The sequence below is a fragment of the Rousettus aegyptiacus genome, unplaced genomic scaffold, assembly GCF_014176215.1.
Source record: "Rousettus aegyptiacus isolate mRouAeg1 unplaced genomic scaffold, mRouAeg1.p scaffold_m13_p_7, whole genome shotgun sequence".
In the NCBI taxonomy this organism is placed as follows: domain Eukaryota; kingdom Metazoa; phylum Chordata; class Mammalia; order Chiroptera; family Pteropodidae; genus Rousettus; species Rousettus aegyptiacus.
Window position 1 is genome coordinate 59,303,531 of NW_023416310.1, and position 21,894 is coordinate 59,325,424.

Consider the following 21,894-nt stretch of genomic DNA (forward strand, 5'->3'; position numbering starts at 1 on the left):
TTCTCTTGTAGGTAACTGGCTTATGTTTCTTTTTGCCTTTGTCCTTGTAATTTAATAATAATAATTAAATTATCATTGTAATGTATCTAACTTATAAGATATCTAATTATGAACTCTGTTTTTCATTGTTCTTTCCTGAAACATAAGCTCTTTCAATCAGTACATGCAGATCTTTAACTCTCCAAATCTTATTTCAACTATATCTTTGAATAATGCTTCTGCTTTAAAAATTCTTTCTCTAAAGTACTCTAAACAGTGCAATAAAAGAATCAATATTTGTGACTCTAGGATATGATATAAAGATGGTGGTTAAAAAATATGCACTTCTGCTTCCAAAGGGGATATTTCTAATATATTAAAAAAAATGACAACATGATCTAGCCCTGTTCCCACATAAACACCAATTTTATTCCAAATAATGACATAATTTTAAGAATTTTTCTAAAGTGCTTTTATAAAAAGTAACCCCAGTGTCATTAGTTCTGGAAACTCCATCTTGCCCATTTTCTTTTATCTTAGTTGAACTGTAACATTCCAAAAGTTCCAGAGCTTCTATAGATTTCATTTTTAAAGTTAAAATTTTTTTTCATTTTATTTTTCATGATAAATGATGCTATTGAAAACTTTACTTGGTAGACTTTTAGTTACTTTGATGATTTCTGCAATCTTACAAATGAGCGACACATATATTTTATATATATATATATATATATATATATGAAACAACAGCAAGCCAGTCTAATGGCTTGCATTGGAGGCCAGGGAGTTGCATTTGGTTAAACCCAAGTTGAACAGAGTTGAATTTAGGTTAATACAGAGAAAGGCATGTTCTGGATGTGTTGTCCTTTGTATTTCTTGAAGCATCAAATGAATTGTAAAAAGTTCAAATAGCTTCTTATTACTCCTGTAAGAGAATGAGTACATTAATTTACTTACATACACTTAGGGAGTTGATCTGTAATGATACCGAGAGATAATTTACGTGTAAATGTGGAAAAATAACACCTATTTTTTAAAATAGGGGAAAAAATAGGTAACTAAAGAATTAAAATGTCAAGACAAACAAAATAGGTTGTATAAGATAGGCCTAAAGTAGAAAAGTATTCAGGGGAAAAGAAAACGTTTTATAATCCTGAAAACTGCACCCTACTCACTATTACAACACTTGAGAATTGTTTTTTCCTCAAAGCAAGAAAGAGTCAAATACTTAATTATCTTATTTTAAGTAAGCTGGGCTTTTTAAAATAGCAGAATATTGGTTTACCTTTTGCCTTAGCTCCAAAATACCTTTTCAACCATCTTCTTTCTAATAACTAGTCAGTAATTTCATTATCAATTAGTTAGAATTACATCTGATTACATATTTATTTCCTTATCTACCTATACTTATATCTTGAGAGAAATTATCAAATAACTGTATGTAACTATCCTTTTGATACAATAGGATTTATATCTTTGTGGTTTTAAAGATTTACTTTAAGATTGCTTGAGCATCAACTATTCCCAGCCCTCTTGTTGAAGCTTTTTCTGGTTCTTTATCTAAGTCTGAAATGAACAAACGCTATAAAACACATCATGGAGAGTAAAACACTTTGGCCCAAGGATATATACGTACTTTGAGATTCCTTAAAAAAAAAAAAAAAAAAAAAAAGCCCCATGAATTAATAACTAAGAATTAAACCTAAGTAATGTAACTGCAGCTTCATGGCCCCGCAGGTAAACTACAACAGGTCTTACTGAGAATTTACTGATTACAAATCAAGACTATTATGGTATAGTCAGTTTGCAAGAAAAGGAAGACAATGAATTGTTAAGTTTCATTGCTATCAGACGAAAGCTAATAATTTGTTGAGTATGAGGTTATAATTTGACAATAATTTACTATGGTGTGGTATGGTATATTAAGTACCAAATAGAATGTAAAGGCCTACAGTCACACATCTACAAATAATTTTAAGGTGCATTATATTTACTATTCAAGTATAATGAGGCCTGGTAAAATACCTAAGTTGACTACCATGGAAATCATGGGTTAGGGGAACAGGCAGGTGCAGAGAAGCTGAACCAAAACTAAAACTTTACTGTTATAAAAATAAGATGAAATAGAAGGTGTTCAGACTTGCCTCAAAGGAAACACTATATTATACCAAGATTCAAGAAAAACATACCTTAAAATCTATATCCTTCAGTTATAATTTTAAAAATGGTTATACCAGTGTTTGCATCAGGAGAAAGAAGAGGAAATACAAAAAAAAATAAATAAAAATCCTCAATTCTTAAAATGAAATCCAAATTAGTGGCAGTAGTAAGCCCATAATAATTTCCTAAAATAAACCCAGCTACTAACATTATTTTAAATCTTCTGCTTGCTTCATTCTAATTTCCTAAACTAACTTCAGTATATCGACAAGAAGCTAAGAAATATACTTTTATTATCTTTATTATTTTCACCTGTGGTATTACAGAATGCCAGTGTGCAATAATTTGTTTTGATACCATCACTTGGTTGCTAAAATGCTCACGGTTTTACATACTCTGTTTGAAATGAACTATGGAAACAACAAAACATTCTAAGATTAAAACTCTAATTCTATACTAAGTATGTGGTCTTAGATAAGAATTCGTATTTATGAATCTCAATTTTCTACATGTTTATTAGAAATTTTAATAATCAAAATTGAAATAGCATAGGATTCAGAAGGTCTAAATGATTATAATAAAATATTTTTTCAATAAAAAATGTCTGAAATTAAGAAATTCTTACTTGATTTTAGAAAGTTTCTGTAGAATAATACTGAGCTTTTCTAGTACTTGAAGATCAAGCTTAGGGGTTCGAAGCAGCACAGAGCAAGTACGAAAAAATAAAGTGTTGCTACAGGCTTCCAGGAAAGGCTGCAAGGATTCTGCAAAACAAATCATCAGTGCTTTACTGTTAGGGAGTAGCTGAAAAAGAAATTAAAAACAAAATAAAACCAGAACTATGTGGGGTATTTATAAATATTGATTTGATTTTCATTCTTAACTTGGGAGCAAAAATATCATCATTTGAAAAAATAAAATATCCACTGACTCATGTTGAACAATGCATATCAAAGATTATTTTCCCTAATATCAAACTTCTATTAGGTAGAATTTAGCAGAAATCCCATGTCTGAAAAAACAAGGACTCATTATTTCAATAAGTTCATAACTGTAAGCTGAGTTTTAATAATTAGCAATAAGAAATTTTGTTGGGGTAGTAAAATTTTTAAAAATCCTAAATTTAACAATTTCATTTGAGTTAATGACAATTGACATAACCTCTGAATAGGGAATAACTTTTTTAACCATGAAAACAAAAAGGAAAAAAGTTCATAAAAGATTGAAAATTTTTACAAAATAAAAAATTTAAATGTCTCTGTGAAAAATGTTTGTAAATTAAAAGGCAACAGCTCTAAAACAAAACAAAACAAAAGGGAAATGCCAAACTGGGGAGGAGGGGTGGGTCCCATTGTAATATATTTGCCAAAAGGTTGATATTATTATTATAAAAAGAACTCATAAATTAATAAAAATAAAATGGACCTAATATTTTTAGTAATGAACAAACTGCACAAACAACAGAATAAATACAGCCAAAATAGCCTTAATAAGAATAAAATAAGTGGATTTGGCAAATTTGCATCAAAAGCCTTAAGAATGTATAGCCTTTGGTTCAGCAATTCTGCCTTTAACAATGTGTCTGATGGTGATGTATGCAAAGGCTTATGAATAAGGACCACAAGAAAGTTTGTAACAGTGAAACTAAAAGCTCTGTTAAGGCTGTTATGTGTTGAACAAAACAATATAATTGTATAAAATAATAGTATAAAAATGTTTTTTAAGGTGTAAATCACTATTATTAATAATTAGAGAAGATTGAACAGAAACAAAAATCACACAAAAATGTTAAATCATGGCCTTTTAAATAGTTAAATTCCCTTGTAAACAGCCTCTATAAAAATCAGAAGCTCTCACAATGAATATACAGGACTTTATTTCAAACACAGGTAAATAAGTTAATAGGTATAAAAGACATAAAAATATGATAGCTTTGCATTCTTCATTCTTTTTAAATAAACACAGCCTGACAGACTACATGACAGTATCTTGATAGTATACTGAATAAAATAAACTACAGCACATACTCAATGAACTTTCATTCAGTCATTTCATAATGTTAATGAGACGCTGGAGGACTTTCTCTCTTGTTTATATCAATTAGAATGTAGTAAAACTGGTTTATTACACATTATTTCACTTAAAGTCACAGAACCTATCAAAGATGACATTAAATGAGTACTTACTGTATTAAATAATGAAATCGACCAAATCCCCCCCCAAAAAAATCAGAGAAATGTTTTGATAAAAGAACAAGAAAGATGGTATATGCTAGCAATGGAACACTAAGAGACAATGACTGTGTGTCCTTTGCATGTAACCAAGCAATAAAAGTAGGAGAAAATATATTATTTTGCCAAAAATATTATTTTCTAAACATTAATCCAGGTATGGTCTAAACTTAGTTCAGCAAGTCATACATATGTGTACATGACTGTGTGTGTATATATCTCAATCTCAGTTACTAAGAATCTTAAAGAATGAAAATTGAATTATATAAATATCTAATCACTATTCTTCACACCTGAAAATAATAAAATATTGAATGTCAACGGTAATTTAAAAATTTTTTTAAGAGAATGAAAATTTAAGTTATAACTATAATACACATAACCTACAAACAGCATTAAAAAATACAACTGAAATTTCAAAGAGCTCCATTAGACAACTGTATACAGTTTTCTTATTTTAGGTCCTCAGATGTGATTCATGTCAACTCTAAACAAGAAAGTTAACTAGTACATGGCTAACAGAATGGAAACCAAAGGGTAAAGAACTAATAATAAGCCATTACAAGAAAGACCATGAAGTGCTCTTAGCATATGTACAATCTTTAATGTTGATATTTTCAATTTAAAGGTCTAAAAACCAAACAAGAAAGTTATGATGGTTGTTTGTTTATTGTCGAAGCATGAAATAGAGTATATCTTCCTTTATTTTACTATACTTTATATGTAAATCCAGTCTTGGCATGAACAAAACACACACATTTAGGAGTTAATAAAAAAAACTGCAAGTCAACAATGCCAAACAAAGTGAACTTCTTTTATGACCTCTAATGGAAAAAAGCCAAAACCATTCAAAGACTTTAATATATCAGTATATTTAACAAGTGAAGCTTATAAAAGTGCTTTTAGAAGTAAAAGAGGTTCACTGACTTGATTTCCAATCTTTTAAACCTGTTAGACAGACAAGACAAAGAGGAGAAAAGAAATTCTGAGATCTTTATATGCATTAGGTTAAATATAAACATTGTAGTTTTAGCATTTTTTCAATATTACAATATTAAAATTAATTACATTTTTACAGCTTAGAATTTTAATTTGAATAAACATGGCTAGTACAAGAGAGGAAAAAAAATTTGAGGGCTGAATAGACAAGGTGATTCCTCTTCTAAAATTCATGTAACACTGGATAAATTACTGAATCATGAATTAAAATGGAGAGATAAAAATGCTTGACAGAATTTCTCTTCCTGAAAAGCTAGTGTTTGGATTAAAAACTGTAAAACAAACAAAAAAACAGCAAAACAAAAACAAAAACACCTCACCACCAACAACCAAACACAAAGAAACAGAAAAGGGCAGAAGTCTATATCATGAACCTTAAAAACTGGTTGCAAATGGCATAGGATAGAAACATAAAATTCTAGACTGGAGAAGAATTGGTCTGGCCAGGGTCACAGACTACCTTAGCAACCTTTCTTCCTTGAGAGACACTGGAGAATTTAACAAAATCTTGGAAATTCTCACTAATACCCCCAAACCTGAAGAGGGCAAACTAACTAGTTATTGTTACCTTTTCATTCTTCTGACTGTAAAACAGAGACAGAGGTTGCCAGGAATTAATTTGAAAATAATTTTCCAGAGCACACAGTGCACTGGGTAGCCAGTCTGAAGCCAACAGAATTTCTCCATGGAAACTGAATACTCGCACCTCCTACACTCTGAATTAGGTGACATTTTAGCAAAATCTCAAAAGTGAGAACACAGCGCTGAGAGTCTGACAAAGTCAATCACTACACCCATTGGCTGAAGATAAAACACATATATTAAGAAAAAAAGATTTTAAAATTGTAGCTCTACATCGAGAAAAAACTGGACATGGATATGGTGGTAAGAGAGTACAGAAGTTCCTCACCTTCTGTGAGAACATAAAGAGAGTTTGGACAAAGAGGCCCAAAAGGAAGAACAAGTAATTAGAAGTAGCATGGCTATTTGGTGTACACAGTATAGCAAATGATCAGCCAATCAAGAAAGGAATACAGCATGCACAAGACAGAGTAAAATGTAAAAAAAAACACAACTCAAAAAACAGAATGAGGTCTTCCAAAACTGTTCTGAGGTCTAGATTAACCTAATAAGAACATGGCCAGTTAATAAATAAGAAAATATGATAAACAATAGGATCTGAAAGAGAGACTACCAAAACACGACCATTAAAAAAAACTACCAAATTTTGAAATATCAAGAAACTGAAATAATATAGCTGAAAATTAGATTGCTATCATAAAAATGAGATAATCAGAAAAAAATGCAATCAAAACGAGAGAAAAATAATAGACAAAAAGCCCAGATATGTAAGACCATCAAAAAAGATTCAAAATGAGGTTAACAAGTATTCCTAATATAAAATATATAAAAGAAAAATATTATAAGAAAGAGATCAACAGTAATACAGTCATAGTAGGAGACTTTAACACCCCCACTGACATTAATGGACAGATCTTTTAGATCAGATGGATTTAATAGATTATTTTTAGAGAATTTCACACCAAAGCAGCAGAATGTACATTCTTTTCAAGTGTACATGAAACATTTTCTAAGACAGACAACATGTCAGGTCACAAAACAAGTCTCAATAAATTTAAGAAGACTGAAATTATATCAAGCATCATCTTTGACCACAATGGTATGAAACCAGAAATGAATTACAAGAAAAAAACTGAAAAACACACAAACACATGGAGGGTAAATAACATGCTACTAAACAATGAATGGGTTAATGATGAGATCAAAGAAAAAAATCAAAAACACTTTGAGACAAATGAAAATGAAAATACAACAATCTCAAATCTGGACACAGTGAAAGAAGTCCTAAGAGAGAAATTCATAGCAAAACAGACCAATCTCAAGAAACAAGAAAAATCTCAAATAACCACCTAACCTTATACCTAAAGGAACTTGAAAAAGAAGAGTAAATGAAGCCCAAAGAGAGTAGAAGGAATAAAATAATAAAAATCAGAGCAGAAGTTAATGAAATAGTCTAAAAAACAATATAAAAGATTAATAAAACCAATAGCTGGTTCTTTAAAAAAAATAAAAAATTGATAAACCTTTAACCAGACTCATCAAGGAAAAAAAGAAAGAATCCAAATAAAATCGGAAAGGACAGAAGTGACAACTGACTCCACAAATATACAAAGGATTATAAAAAAAATACTACACTCAATTATATGTCAACAAATTGGACAATCTGGAAGAAATATCTACCTTCCTAGGAACAGACAATATTTCAAGACCGAGTCAAGAAGAAACAGAAAATCTTAACTGACCCATTTCTACCAATGAAATTGAATCAGTAATCAAAAAACTCCCCACAAACAAAAGTCCTTGACCAGATGGATTCACAAGTGAATTTTACCAAACATTCAAAGAATTAACACCTATTCTTCTCAAATGATTCCCAAAAATTGAAGAGGAGGAAAGGCTCCCAACTTTATTTTATGAGGCCACCATTACCCTGATACAAAACCAGACAAAGATATTACAAAAAAATAAAATTATAGGCCAATATCCCTGATGAACATAGATGCAAAATTCCTCAACAAAATATTAGCAAACCAAATTCGGCAAGATAGTTAAAAGATCATACACCATAATCAAGTTGGATTTGTTCCTGGGATGCAAGGCTGATTCAATATCTGCAAATCCATTTATGTGACACACCACATTAACAAATCGAAAGATAAAAATATTATCATATCAACAGATGCAGAAAAAACACTTGACAAAATCCAGCATACCTTTATTATAAAAACTCTTAGCAAAGTGAGAATAGAGGAAACATACCTTGACATAATACAGGCCATCATACTCAATGGGGAAAAGCTTAATGTTTTCCTAAAGATCAGGGAATGAGACATGGATATCCTCTTTCAACACTTCAACATAGTATTGGAAGTCCTACCCACAACAATTGGACAAAAAAAAAAAGAAATAAAAGAAATAAAAGATATCCAAATTGGAAAGGAAGAAGAAAAAATATCATTATTTGCAGGTCACATGATCTTATATATCTAGGTTTGTGTAAGTGCACTCTATGATGTTCACACGATGAAATCTTCCAATAACAGAAAAGGCAGCTGCTTTTTCAAATGTCAATTTTTTAGCAAAATATTACAAGGCATACAAAGAAAATTTCAATTCATTTATTGTTTTGTTCAGCTCCCGAATTTAATTCTTTTTTTTTATAATTTCTATCTCTTTGTTGAAATTCTCATTTTCTTCATATATTGTTCATTCAGTTCTTTGTGTTTTCCTTTAGCTCTCTGAACATATTTAAGACAGCTGCTTTAAAGACTTTCTCAAATAAGTCTAATGCATGTTTCTTCGAGGACATTTTCTCAAGATTTAAAATAACAGAGAGAACCACAAGGGCAAAGAAATAATGGATACACTGAGCTACCAGTAAACAAGAGATAAAATGGCTTAGAAAAACCTATTTCAATAATCACCCTAAATGTAAATGGACCAAACTCACCAATAAACAGGGACAGAGTAGCAGAGTGTCAAAAGACACATCTCAGCTACAAGGACAAATAAAGACTCAAAGTGAAAGGGTCGAAAACAATACTCTAAGCAAATGGTATCCCCAGAAAAGTGGCTGCAGCCGTACTTGTATCTGATGAAATAGACTTCAAGATAAACAAGGCAATGAGACAATGATGGATACTTCATAATGATAAAGGAGACAATACTTAACCATAAGAAAAAATAAAATACTGCCATTTGGGACACCATGGATGGATCTTGAGGTTATCATGTTAATTTAAGTAAGTCAGATAGAAAAAGTTGAGCACCATATGATTTCACTCATATGTGGGATATAAAACTGAAACAACAAACAAACATGAAAAACAAGCAGAGACTCATGGATATGGGCAGCAGGATTAGTGCTTACTAGAGGTAGAGAGGAGAGGGGAGGTAAACTGGGTCAAATATTTGGTGACAGAAGGATATTTAACTTTGGGTGGTGAACACACAATGCAATATACATATAACATATTTTTGAATTGTACAATTGAAATCTATGTGATTTTATGAACCAATATCATCCTAATAATTTTAATTAAAAAAAAAAGTACTGTCAGCAATCCAGCATATTCTTTGCTACTTATGTCTACATATGTTAGCCATCAGCCTGATAACTGACTAGAATATTTTATGCAGTTTACATGCTAAGAATCTAAGTTTGTATTTTTCAGGTAGCAGCTAATTAATCTACTCAGAATTCTAAGGAAAGATGGTAAACAGAATAAAATTATTTGATAGTAGATTGTCCCCAAGTCTCAGATATAAATATTAATATGCAATTACATGGGACAAAATGTATGATTTTTAAATAGTAAGGCTTTTATTTTTAGTTGTGATAGTTTAAAAGTTGTAACCTGGCAACATTTAATATAAACCAAAAAACCTCAGCTGCCCATCCATCAAACTGAATAAAGGTCAATATAAATTTAAAAAGGAAAAAAAGCACAGTGAGAGGAATATATATATTCCTCTCTTTAGTATTTTTTTCAACTCTACCTTCCTTCCATTTTGGAATAGGCAGGGTGTGAAATGGACTCAAAATTAGCCATTTCTGAAAGATGAGTAGGAGTTTGCCAGAGGCTTTAGACAGGAAAGTGCTAGTCTAGGAACAAAGGCTCCCTTCAGAGTAGGATAATCCATATTCATAACCAATAATTCTCAAAACAAATTTCCTAATCTGCACTTTTCCCAGTTTCAAACTCTTAGTCTTCCCTCTTCTTTTACATTCCTGAGAGAATTCCAAACTTCCCCCACCTTTCCTTTCTTTCTTTTTTTAATCCCTGAAACATGTGAGTGCTGCTGCTATTTTCTGCTCTGGAATCCCTTATTTCTGGGGCCCTGACTTCTTTTGGAAGCTTCTCCCTTCTACCTTTTATTTTTCTAAAAGACTTAATTATTCCTCATCACTGCCCTGGCACTAACCAGGTGACATTAAACAAGTCACTTAATTTCTCAAAGCCCCAGGTGTCCCATCTATCTATACATAAAATTAAGTAGATGAACTAGATGAGTTCTCAACCCAGTGACTCATGTCATCTTTTTATAATAAATATTTTATAACTCCCCTTTATTATCTGGAAGGTATCCATAAGTAAATAACTTGCTTACACACATATTTTTAATCAACATAATGCCCTATATATAATAAAAGGAAAAATAAAAACTAATTTTATAATAAAGTAGTATTATTCAGTGAACATGTCAATGCTTAAAACTGCACTGTAAAACATAATGGTCAGATGTTTGTATCTGTACACAGAATCACCATGTATGCAACAAGAATACATGCAAACTGGTACTAACAGAACTCTCAAATTAACGAGGAGAAAAAAGAATAGTATGCAGACAGAATAATGCCCCCCCCCCACACACACACAAAAATTTGACATCCTAATCACTGGTGCCTTAATATGAATGTTATCTTACGTGACAATGGTTTTACAGGTGTAATTAAGTTAAAAATCTTAAGATGGGGAGATGATCCTTGATCATCCAGGTGGGCCTCAATGCAATCACAAGTGTCTTTATCAAAGGGAGGCAGAGAGAGATTTCAGACAGAATAGAAAAAAATAATGTCTTAACCATGTGTTTCTGATGCTTTGACATCTAGGGCCTTGCTGATCTCGGAGGGACTGCCCCTCCCAGAGTTAGCTAATTCCTGGAGATATGACTTGACAGTGAGTGAATCTTTCATATGCAAACTAACCAATCCAGATGGCCCGCCCCCCTTTTGGAGCTTTCACACTTCTGGCCACCATCCACCTGCCCTAATTATTCCAGAGCCAGGTATCAGAAAACAGCTCTACGCTCCAGAACCTGCTGAAAGGTCTCAAATCAGTCGGTCCTTACCTTGCTTACTCACTCTTGCCCACACTTTCCTATGGAAGCCACAATATAGATTCCTATTCAGTTTCCCCTTTTCCCTGGTGCTTCCCCATGTGGCCACCTGTGACATGATATGCCCCTTTCATTTAAAAACTGCAAGCATAAAAACTTTTCAAAGGTAGTCATCACTTGATCTATTGGCCTCACTATACTTGAATAATGAAACCTACATTTTAAAACACATGTAATCGGAGCAGGCAGAAATTAGGGTGATACAGCTATAAGCTAAGGAATGTTTGCAAGTATGAAAAGCTGGAACAGGCAAGGAACAGATCATCCCCTAGAGGCTTTGGCTTCTGGAACTGTTAATAGAATATATTTCTATTGTTTTAAGCACCAGGTTTGTGGTAATTTGTTACAGAAGCCATAAGAAACTAATACAAATAGCAAATATGTCCACATTACAGGGGAGCGAGTGGAGAAAAAGAAAAAAGAAGAAACATGTTAATAAAAGACATAAAGTAAAAGGGAAATAAATAAAATTAAGTACTTCAAGTGTTACAGTAAATGTGAATGCTAATATTCAGTCTAGAATTTTGCATGGGTGAGATTGGTTTATTATTTTCCTTTGTTATGCAAACAAACAATACCAGCAGTATGTGAAAATGTCCCATGATGAAATACAGTTTATTTCAGAAATCTAAAGATGGTATAATGTCACCATTTTAATTCGTTATATTAACCACATAATCTTTTTTTAGATATATCAAATCTATAGATGTTAAAAATACATACAACAAAAGTCGACATACACTCTTGAAAAATATTTTAAAGAATTAATGGATACTTCCTTAAAATAATAGGATATGTCTATCTCTACCCATGCCAACAACATTTTGTTTAATGGGAAAACACTAAAAGCCTTCTTATTAAAATAAAAACTAAGATGAAAATATTTGCTGTCATTGCTATTATTTAGCATTGTGCTGGATGTGTCACCCAGATCAATGAGCCAAGAAGATATAAAATTATAAAAATTGTTAAGGAAAAAACAAAACTATTATTTATAGATAATATGATTGTGTATCTGGAAGACCTAAGAGAATAAAATAGAAAACCATTACAAAGAGAATGGAGAAAAACTTTACTGCCAAAGAAGACTTTCCAAACAAAAGGGCAAAGAGATTACTGAGTAAAGGGTATTGGATCAAGTAGGTAGCATCTAAAAAAGTAGTTTAATCCATAGTGCATACCTTTCAACAAGGTACATTGAAAATGAATTAGGGATTTCTGTGTGTCAAGTAAGCATCAGAAAGAAAAATAAAGTAGAGTAAGAGTAATAAGCAAAGTGGATGGTCAGTTAAATAGGATGGTCAAAGAAAGACTTTCTGAGGAAGTGATATTGGAGCAGGGACCCAAAGAAAGGGAGAGAGCGAGTCTTGCCAGTATCTGGGAGAAAAGTACTACAGGTAGGAGGAACAAATGCAAAGACCATGGGACAGAAGCAAGCTTGACATGTTGGTGAGAGTGTAGAATGGGAAGGGAAAAAGTGAGCCAGAGATCAGACCTTATAGGGCCCTGTAGGCCATTTCCAGAACGTTGCCTTTTACTGATAGGAAACCACTGGGGAGGTTATAAGTGGGGGACTGATGTACAATTTGGTGAAGGTGTTGAAGATATAGTAGGAAAACTGGCAAGGAGGGAAGCAAAGAAACCAGTGAGAGACTCCTGTAATAATTCAGCCCAGATATGGTGGTTTGACCTCAAATAGTAGTAACGATCATAAAAGTACCAGAAAAAAAAGCAAAGGTATAAAAGAATTTCATTTTAATCTCAGAATACAGAAGGCTTAACCAAAATATATATAAGAAAAAAAAAAAACAGAAAATCTGGCATGATTAATCTAGATTCAAAAGATTTATTGAGAGAGCTGAGGTTCAAAATGACGTAGGAAGATAATGAACTAACCTCCTCCCACAGACACAACAAATCTACAATTACAAATGAAATCATTTTCTCTAAAAGAGACCTGAAAACTGGATGAACAGGGCCTCCACAACAAAGGATAAAAAGACAGCATTAAAACAGGAAGTAGAGGCAAATAAACACCCTACCTCAGATGCAGAGATCTACAATTGGGAGAGATCCCAGAATATGAAATTTTCTCCTGAGAAGTGAGAGGCTTATGCTCCATACTAGGTACCCCAACCCTTAGAACTTGCACAGGAGAGACAAGCCCCCCAAATGTCTGGCTTTGAAAATCAACAAGGATTACATTCAGAAAAACCATAGAACTGTAGGGAATAAAGACCCTGCTCTTAAAGGGCTCACACACAGACTAAGTCACCCCAAGAACCAAAACAAAAACACCAACTTGAAGTTTCTAGACCTTATGAGAAGGAAACATCTCCCACTTACTAATCTTAAAGTGCCTGTTTGCCAGAAAGGCAGGATATTGCTGGAATGCTCTCCAGAGACAGACTCTGGCAGACGTCATTTTTGTGATCTCATTCTACGTTGCTAATGATGGCTCTGATGAGTACCATTCTGGAACTCTTTCGAACCTGATAGAGCCTGTGAGAGTACTCCACTTAGAACCCTGCCCTATCCCACATTGCAGCAGAGCATGACAACTGGGCTGGGCAAGAGCCCCAAACATGCCTGCACCTCAGTCACAACCCCTCTAGAACAGGCAGGCACATGTGGCCCAAACAGGGGATGCCCCTTGAGCACCTAGCCCTGGTGGCCAGTGAGGATCGCACTTCGGGGCCCCATATGACATTTACTACATAAAGCCACTACCTTCAAGACTGGGAGAAGCAGTAAATTTGCCTAACACATAAATACAGAGTCGGGCAAAATGTAGAGACAGAGAATATGTTCCACATGAAAGAACAGAATAAATCCTCAGAAAAAGACATTAATAAGATGAACATAAGCAATCTGCCTGATAGTTCAAAGTAACAGTTATAAAAGAAGAATGGATGAACACAATGAGATCTTCAACAAATAGAAAATATAAGAGAGTTCCAAACAGAAGGTACAGAGCTGAAAAATTACTGAACTGAAAAATACACTAGAGAGGTTCAATAGCAGACTGGATGAAACAGAATTACATATCAATGAGGTGGTGGACCAAACAATGAAACTCATACAGGACAGCAAAAAGAAAAAAGAATTTTTAAAAAGTGAATATACCTTAAGAGACCATTGGAATTAACACTAAGCAGGATAACATTTGCATTGTAGTGTGTTCCCAGAGGGAGAAGAAAGTGCCAGAAAACTTATTTAAAGAAATAATGACTGAAAACTTCCCTTATCTAAGGAAGGAAACAGACATACAGGTCCAGGAAGTCCAAAGAGTTCCAAATAAGATGAATTCAAAGAGATCCACACCAAGACACATTATAATTAAAATGGTAACAATTAAGGAGAAAATGTTAAAAGTAGCAAAAAAAAAAAAATAACTTCTTATATACAAGGGAAACCCCATAAGGTATTGGTAAAAATTTCAGCAGAAATTTTACAAACCAGAAGAAAGTGGCATTACATATTCAAAGTACTGGAAGGAGAAAACTTCCAACCAAGAATTCTCTACCCAGCAATGTTATAAAAATGGAAAGATTACATAAGAGTTTTCCAGATAAGCAAACCTAAAAGATTTCATCACCACTAAAGTGGTCTTATAAGAAAGATTAAAGAGACGTCTTTAAGCTGGAAAGAAATGGCACTAATTAATAACAAGAAAACATATGAACATAAAAATCTCACTGGAAAAGGTAAACATATAGTGAAGATAAGGCATCAATTACTTATAAAGCAAGTATAAAGTTAGAAGACAAAAGTAATAAAATTAAATGAAACTACAATAATTAGTTTGAGATACATAAAATGAAAAGAGGGAAAAGTGACATCAAAAATATAAAACAAGAATAGGAGAGTAAAAGTGTAAAATTTTGTAATGTGTTCAAATTTAAGCTGTTACCAAATTAAAACAGATTTTAATATACATAGAATGTGATAAGTGAACCTCACAAAGCAAAAATTTAATGTTAAATATACCAAAGAAAATGAAAATGGAATCTAAATACAACACTAAAGAAAGCCATCAAACCACAAGAGAAGAAAAAGAAGCAGAAAGGACAGAGAGGAACTATGAATACACCCAGAAAACAATTAACAAAATGACAATAAGTATGTACCCATCGATAATTACTTTAAATGTAAATGGACTAAAATCTCCAATCAGAAGTCAAAGAGTGGCTGAATGGATAAAAAAACACAACACATCTATATGTTGCCTACAACAGCCTTGCTTGAGAAGGACACACACAGGCTGAAAATGAAGGGATAGGTAAAAATATTCCATACAGCTGTACTCATACCAGGCAAAATAGTCTTTAAAACAATGACTGTAATAAAAGATATAGAAGGGCATTACATAATGATAAAGGGGGCAAGCCAGCAAGAAGATATAACATTTATAAATATATATTGCACCAAATATAGGAACACCAAAATATATAATATAGATATAAACAAAACTAAAGAGAGAAATTAGCAGCAATAAAATGATACTAGGGGATGGTAACATCCCACTTATATCAATGGATAGATAATCCAGACAGAAATAAATAAGGAACCACTGACCTTAAACTACTAGGTTAAGATTATTAAGGTCAGTTAGACTTAACGGACATATGAAAAACATTCCATTCAACGTAGCCATCCAAAGTAGCAGAAGACACATTCTTCTCAACTGTATATAAAATGTTCTCCAGAATAGATCATATGCTAGGCCACAAAACAAGTCTCAATAAATTTGAAAATACTAAAATTATATCAAGCATCTTTTGCAACCACAATGGTATGAAACTAGAATAATAATAATAAAAAAAACTGGAAAACTCACAACAATGGGAGATTAAACAACATTCTACTGAAAAGCCAATGGGTCATCAAAGAAATCAAAGAAGATATCAAAGAATACCCAGAGACAAGTGAAAACAGAACTATGACACACCAAAATCTATGGGATGCGAAAAAAAAGCATTTCAAAGAGGAAAGTTCATACCAATACAGGTCTATCTCAAGAAACGACAAAATGCAAACAAACAATTTGTAACAGCAGCAGCTAAAGGAACTAGAAACAATAAAGAAAAACCAAGTCCAAAGTTAGTAGAAGGAAGAAAATAATAAAAATCAAAGTGAAAATAAAATAGAAACTAAAAGGACAACAGGAAAGACTGATAAACTAAGAGCTGGTTCTTTGAAGAGATAAACAAAATAGACAGACTTTTAATTAGACTAGTCAAGAAAAAAAGAGGGGACTCAAATAAACAAAATCAGAAATAAAAGAGAACAAGTTACAATTACTATCACAAAAATACAGAGGATCATTAAGAGATTAGTATGAACAATATATAACAACAAATTGGACAACCTAGAAGAAATAAATGAATTCCTAGAAACATACACTCTTCCAAAACTGAACATGAAAAAACAGAAAATCTAAATAGACTGATGACTACTAAATTCATTAAATTAGTAATCAAAAACTACCCAATAAACAAAGTCTAGGACCAGATGGCTTAATTGGTGAATTCTAACAAACATTTAGAGAAGATTTAATACTTACACTTCTCAAACTCTTCCAAGAAACTGAAAAGAAGGAAATACTTCTACACTCATTTTACAAGGCCAGCATTACTATGATACCAAAATCAGACAAGAACACAACAACAACAACAAATTACAGGCCAACATCTTTAATGAACACAGATGTAAAAACCCTCAACAACAAATGGGCAAACCAAATTCTACAATACATTAAAAGGATCATACACTAAGATAAAATGGGATTTATTCCAGGGATGCAAGGATGGTTCAACATCTGCAAATCAATCAACTTTATACACCATTTAACCAAATGAAAGATAAAAATAATATGATCAACTCAACAGATGCAGAAAAGCATTTGACAAAATTTAACATCTATGATAAAAACTCTCAACAACATGGGTACAGAGGTAACATACCTCAACATAATTAAGGCCAAATATGACAAACCCACAGCTAACATCATATTCAACAGTAAAAGCTAAAAGTTTTCCCTCTTAGTTCAGAAACAAGATGTAGATGCCCCCTCACCACTTTTATTCAACATAATATTGGAAGTCCTAGCCACACAATTAGGCAAGAAATAAAAACATCTAAATCATAAAGGAAGAAGTAAAATTGTTACTTGCAGATGACATAATACCATATGTAGAAAACGCAAACGACTCCACCAAAAAACTGTTAGGACTAATAAGTGAATTCAGTAAGATTGTTGGTTACAAAATCAGTATACAGTAATCTGTGGTGTTTCTATACACTAATAATGAATTAACAGAAAGAGAAATTAAGAAAACAATCCCATTTACAACTGCATCAAAAAGAATGAAATATACAAGACTAAATTTAACCAAAGAGGTGAAAGATCTGTACATTGAAAACTATAAAACACTGATGAAAGAAAGTAAAGAAGACACAAATAAATGGAAAGACATTCCATGCTCATGGACTAGAAAAAGTAATATTGTTAATATGTTCTTACTATCTAAGGCAATCTACAGATTCAATGTAATCCCTATCAAAATTCCAATGGCATTTTTCACAGAATTAAAATAGATAATTCTAAAATTTATATGGAATCACAAAAGATCCCAAATAGCCACAGCAATCTTGAGAAAGAACAAAGCCAGAGGTATCACACTCCCTGATTACACACATACTGCATATCTATAGTAACCCAAACAGTATGGTATTGGCATAAAAAAACAGAAACACAGATCAATGGAACAGAATTAAGAGCCTAGAAATAAGCCCACACAAATATGGACAATTAATTTACAACAAAGGAGCCAAGATCATACAATAGAAAAAAGACAGTCTCTTCAATAAATAGTGTTGGGAAAACTAAACAGCCATATGCAAAAGAATAAAAGTAGAGTATTATCTTATACCACACAAAAATTGACTCAAAATGGATTAAATACTTGAATATAAGACCTGAAACCATAAAATTTCTAGACAGAAACAGGAGTAAACTCCTTGACACTTGTCTTAGAGATGCTATTGTGGATCTGATTCCAACAGCAAGGAAAGCAAAACCAAACAAATGTGACTATATCAAATTAAAAAGCTTTTGCATAGCAAAGAAAATCATCGTCAAAACAAAAAGGCAACCTACTGAATGAGAGAAGATATTTGTGAATCATATATCTGACAAGGGGTGAATATCCACAATAGGTAAGGAACTCGTACAATTCAACAACAAAAAACAAAACAACCCAATTAAAAAATGGGCTGAGGATCTGAAATGGTACTTTTCCAAAGAAGACATACAGAGGGCCAACAAGCACATGAAAAGATGTTCAACACCACTAATTATTAGGGCAATGCAAATCAAAACCACAATGAGATATCACCTCACACTTGCTAGAATGGCTATTATCAAAAAGACAAGAAACAAGAAGTGTTATACATGGTACTAGACTTATCAGGTGGATCATCTTGTAAAATCACATATATTTCAAACAACTATGCTGTACACCTGAAACTAATACAATGTTGAATGTCAACTGTAATTGAAAAAAAAAAAAGATGGTCAAAAAATAAATTAAAAAAAAGAATTGGAGAGTATGTAAAGAAAAAGAAATCCTTATACACAATGTTGGTGGGTAGGTAAATTGGAGCAGCTGCTATGGAAAACAATGTGGAGATTCCTCAAAATATTAAAAATAGAACTCCCATAGGATCCAGCTATTCCATCTCTGAGTATTTGAAGAATACAAGAACATTAATTGGAAAAGACATATATGCCCCTATGTTCACTGCAGCATTATTTACAATAGCAAAACTATAGAAGCAACCCAGGTGTACACTGATACGTAAACGGATAAAGATGATGTTGTATATATACACAGTGGAATACAACCTAGCTATATAAAAGAAAGATATATTGCCATTTGTGACAACATGGATAAACCTAGAGGTTTTTATGCTAAGTGAAGTATGTCAGACAAAGACAAATATATATAATTTCACTCATATGAGGATTTTTAAAAAAGAAAACAAATGAACAAACTAAACAAAAGCAAAACTAACTCATAGATATAGAAAACAGACTGGTGGTTACCAGAGGGGAAGGAAATTGGGCAAAATGGGAAAAGGAGGTATATTGGATGGTAAAGGACAGTAACCAGACTTTTGGTGGGGATCACTTTGTGTATATAGTATATACAGATATCAAATGATAATGTTGTATACCTAAAACTTATACAATATTATATACAAATTTTACCTCAAGAAAGGCTTTACTGTTTTCTTAATAATTTGTAACAGTCTTAAAAGATATATACATACATATATACATATATACATACATACAATCTCCAACTTAGATTTCAGTGTTTCACAAACACTGAAATGGCTATTTCAGTTTTATTCTTCCAAAATCAATTATTTTTCTCTTAATGACTAGTAGGCTTGAAGATCAAAATTATACATAGGTCTTTGGGGAGGGACAGGGGAGAATGTAAGGGGTGCTACTAGTACCATTTCGATCCTCTCAAGAAACTAGTTTCTATCAAATTATGTTCTCTGGGTTTAAATTAAGCTTGTAAATAATTTTTTTAAATTACAACAAATTCAGATGTTGAAAACAAACCTATATGTTGCTTTGGTAGCAGAATGGGCTTTGGCAGCAAAACCAGAATTTGAATGGTCCTTTCTTAAAGTATTGTCTTAATCTCAGTACAATTTTAAACATTGTTTGTTGAAGATATTTGATGATTAAAAACTACTTTAAAGACCCTACAACACTGAAAACAGGAATTCAAAACAGATATTTGTACACCCATCTTAATGGCACCATTACTCATAATAGCCAAAAGTGGAAACAACTCAAGTGTTCATCGACAGATAAATGGATAAACAAACTGTGCTATATACGTACAATGGAATATTGTTCAGCTTTTAAAAAAGGAAGGAAATTCTGACAGAAGCTACAACATGGATAAAACTTGAGGACATTATACTCAATGAAGTCAGTCACAAAAACACAATTATTGCATGTTTTCACTTGCATGAGGTATCAAGAGTAGTCAAATTCATAGAGATAGAAAGTAGAATTGTGGTTAACAGGGGCTAGGGGAATGGGAAGTTAATGTTTAAGTTTGTATACAGAAGCACTGCTTAAAGGAATGAATTTTAATTGAAGAAACTCTTTATGTACTAATTCAAAAAGATCTCTTAAGATATAAGAGAATGCATGCTGGCATTGTTTTGATAAAAGAATGATATAAAGAAAAAAAAAGAATGTGTGTGTGTGTGTGTGTGTGTGTACACAAACATAGGGTATCTATGAGAGGATATGGAAAAAAAGAGTAAAATTAGTTTCTCTAGAAAACCACGACTGAAAAAAGACTTCCAACCTTTGTACCTTTGAAATTATTTACTATGTGAACATTTGACTTTTTAAACAATCGAAACATTTTTGGAGGAAAAAATCCCTTAAATAGCTAGAGAACTCTTATTTTTTAAAATAAAGTAATATATTCATTATCTGTATATTCAATTATTTGAATTCTCAGCTTTCTCTACCACACTACTTTGCAGATGGGATTTTACTTCCCATCATACACAATGTTTTTTTTTGTTTGCTTTGTTTTTCACAAAATATCAGAATAAGTTTCCTGAAGATAGGCAATATAACACAAACCTAAATCTCAACCAAAAGAGGGCTTGTATCATCTAGTGTTATAAAGTAGAAAGGCCAGCCCTAGAAAAAGATTGTTACAGTGTCAGACAAAGGAATGCAAACATCATAAAGTAACTATGCAATTTACAATATAGCTGTAAATCTATAATCATTTCGAGAGCAGTATTGATAACATGGCCACCTATACACATTAGGTAAATCTTAAGTAGACTTCAGAGGCTAAGGAAGGGACATGCCACATATCTTTGAAGGAACTGACCACAAACTGCTTGAAAGTTCTTTTGCGCTGGGATGGAAAGACAATTAATTGATTTTCATACAAACTTCCCACAGGAAATGCCTTAATAAATGGTAACAATAATAAATAATAGTACATGAATATAATGAAATATTAAGCAACAATGAAAAAACGAGGGTTATGCAGAACTATACTAAAAAAGCTTGTAATATGATGTTCAACAAACCAGAATAGAAAAGCTTAAGGAGTTTTACTACATAAAAATCCCCACGACTTGATAATGGCCCTACCCAATGAGTGCCTCAGGCTCCGCCTTTCTGATTCTCCTACTACTTTGCACTTTCTTGAAAATATACCTAACACAACTAATACCTGCCCTAACATCTTCACTATAGCTGTACCCATTGCCTGGAACAGTCTTTTCCCATATCTCTGTACGGTTAAGTCCCTCATTACCTTTAATAATCCTATGATACTGGAATTACGATCATACCCAGTATACCAAATATTTGACAAAAGTCAACTAGACCATAAGTTCCATGATGACAGAGGACTTCCTTATGTTATATGTGTCCCTAATGCCTAGCTCAGTGTTGGGGATAAATGTACAG

At 32.5% G+C, this 21,894-nt stretch overlaps 1 protein-coding gene across 7 annotated transcripts in view; it reads right to left on the bottom strand.

Annotated features, from left to right (window-relative positions):
• Positions 1–375: 375 nt before the first annotated feature.
• The window catches only part of CCDC138 (coiled-coil domain containing 138), a 78,156-nt gene continuing 56,637 nt past the window's right edge, over positions 376–21,894 (bottom strand). For 3 of the 7 annotated variants that reach the window (XM_016162976.2, XM_016162975.2, XM_016162973.2), the window contains 2 exons: positions 2,765–2,903; positions 379–904 (listed from right to left, as the gene is read on the bottom strand). In XM_016162976.2, the coding sequence (XP_016018462.2) occupies positions 739–904; positions 2,765–2,903 (305 nt within the window). In that variant the 3' untranslated portion in view covers positions 379–738. Of the gene's footprint in view, positions 905–2,764; positions 2,904–8,150; positions 8,325–21,894 lie in introns of those variants that run through there. The other 4 variants (XM_016162974.2, XM_036224765.1, XM_036224766.1 and 1 more) reach the window with 3 other exon arrangements.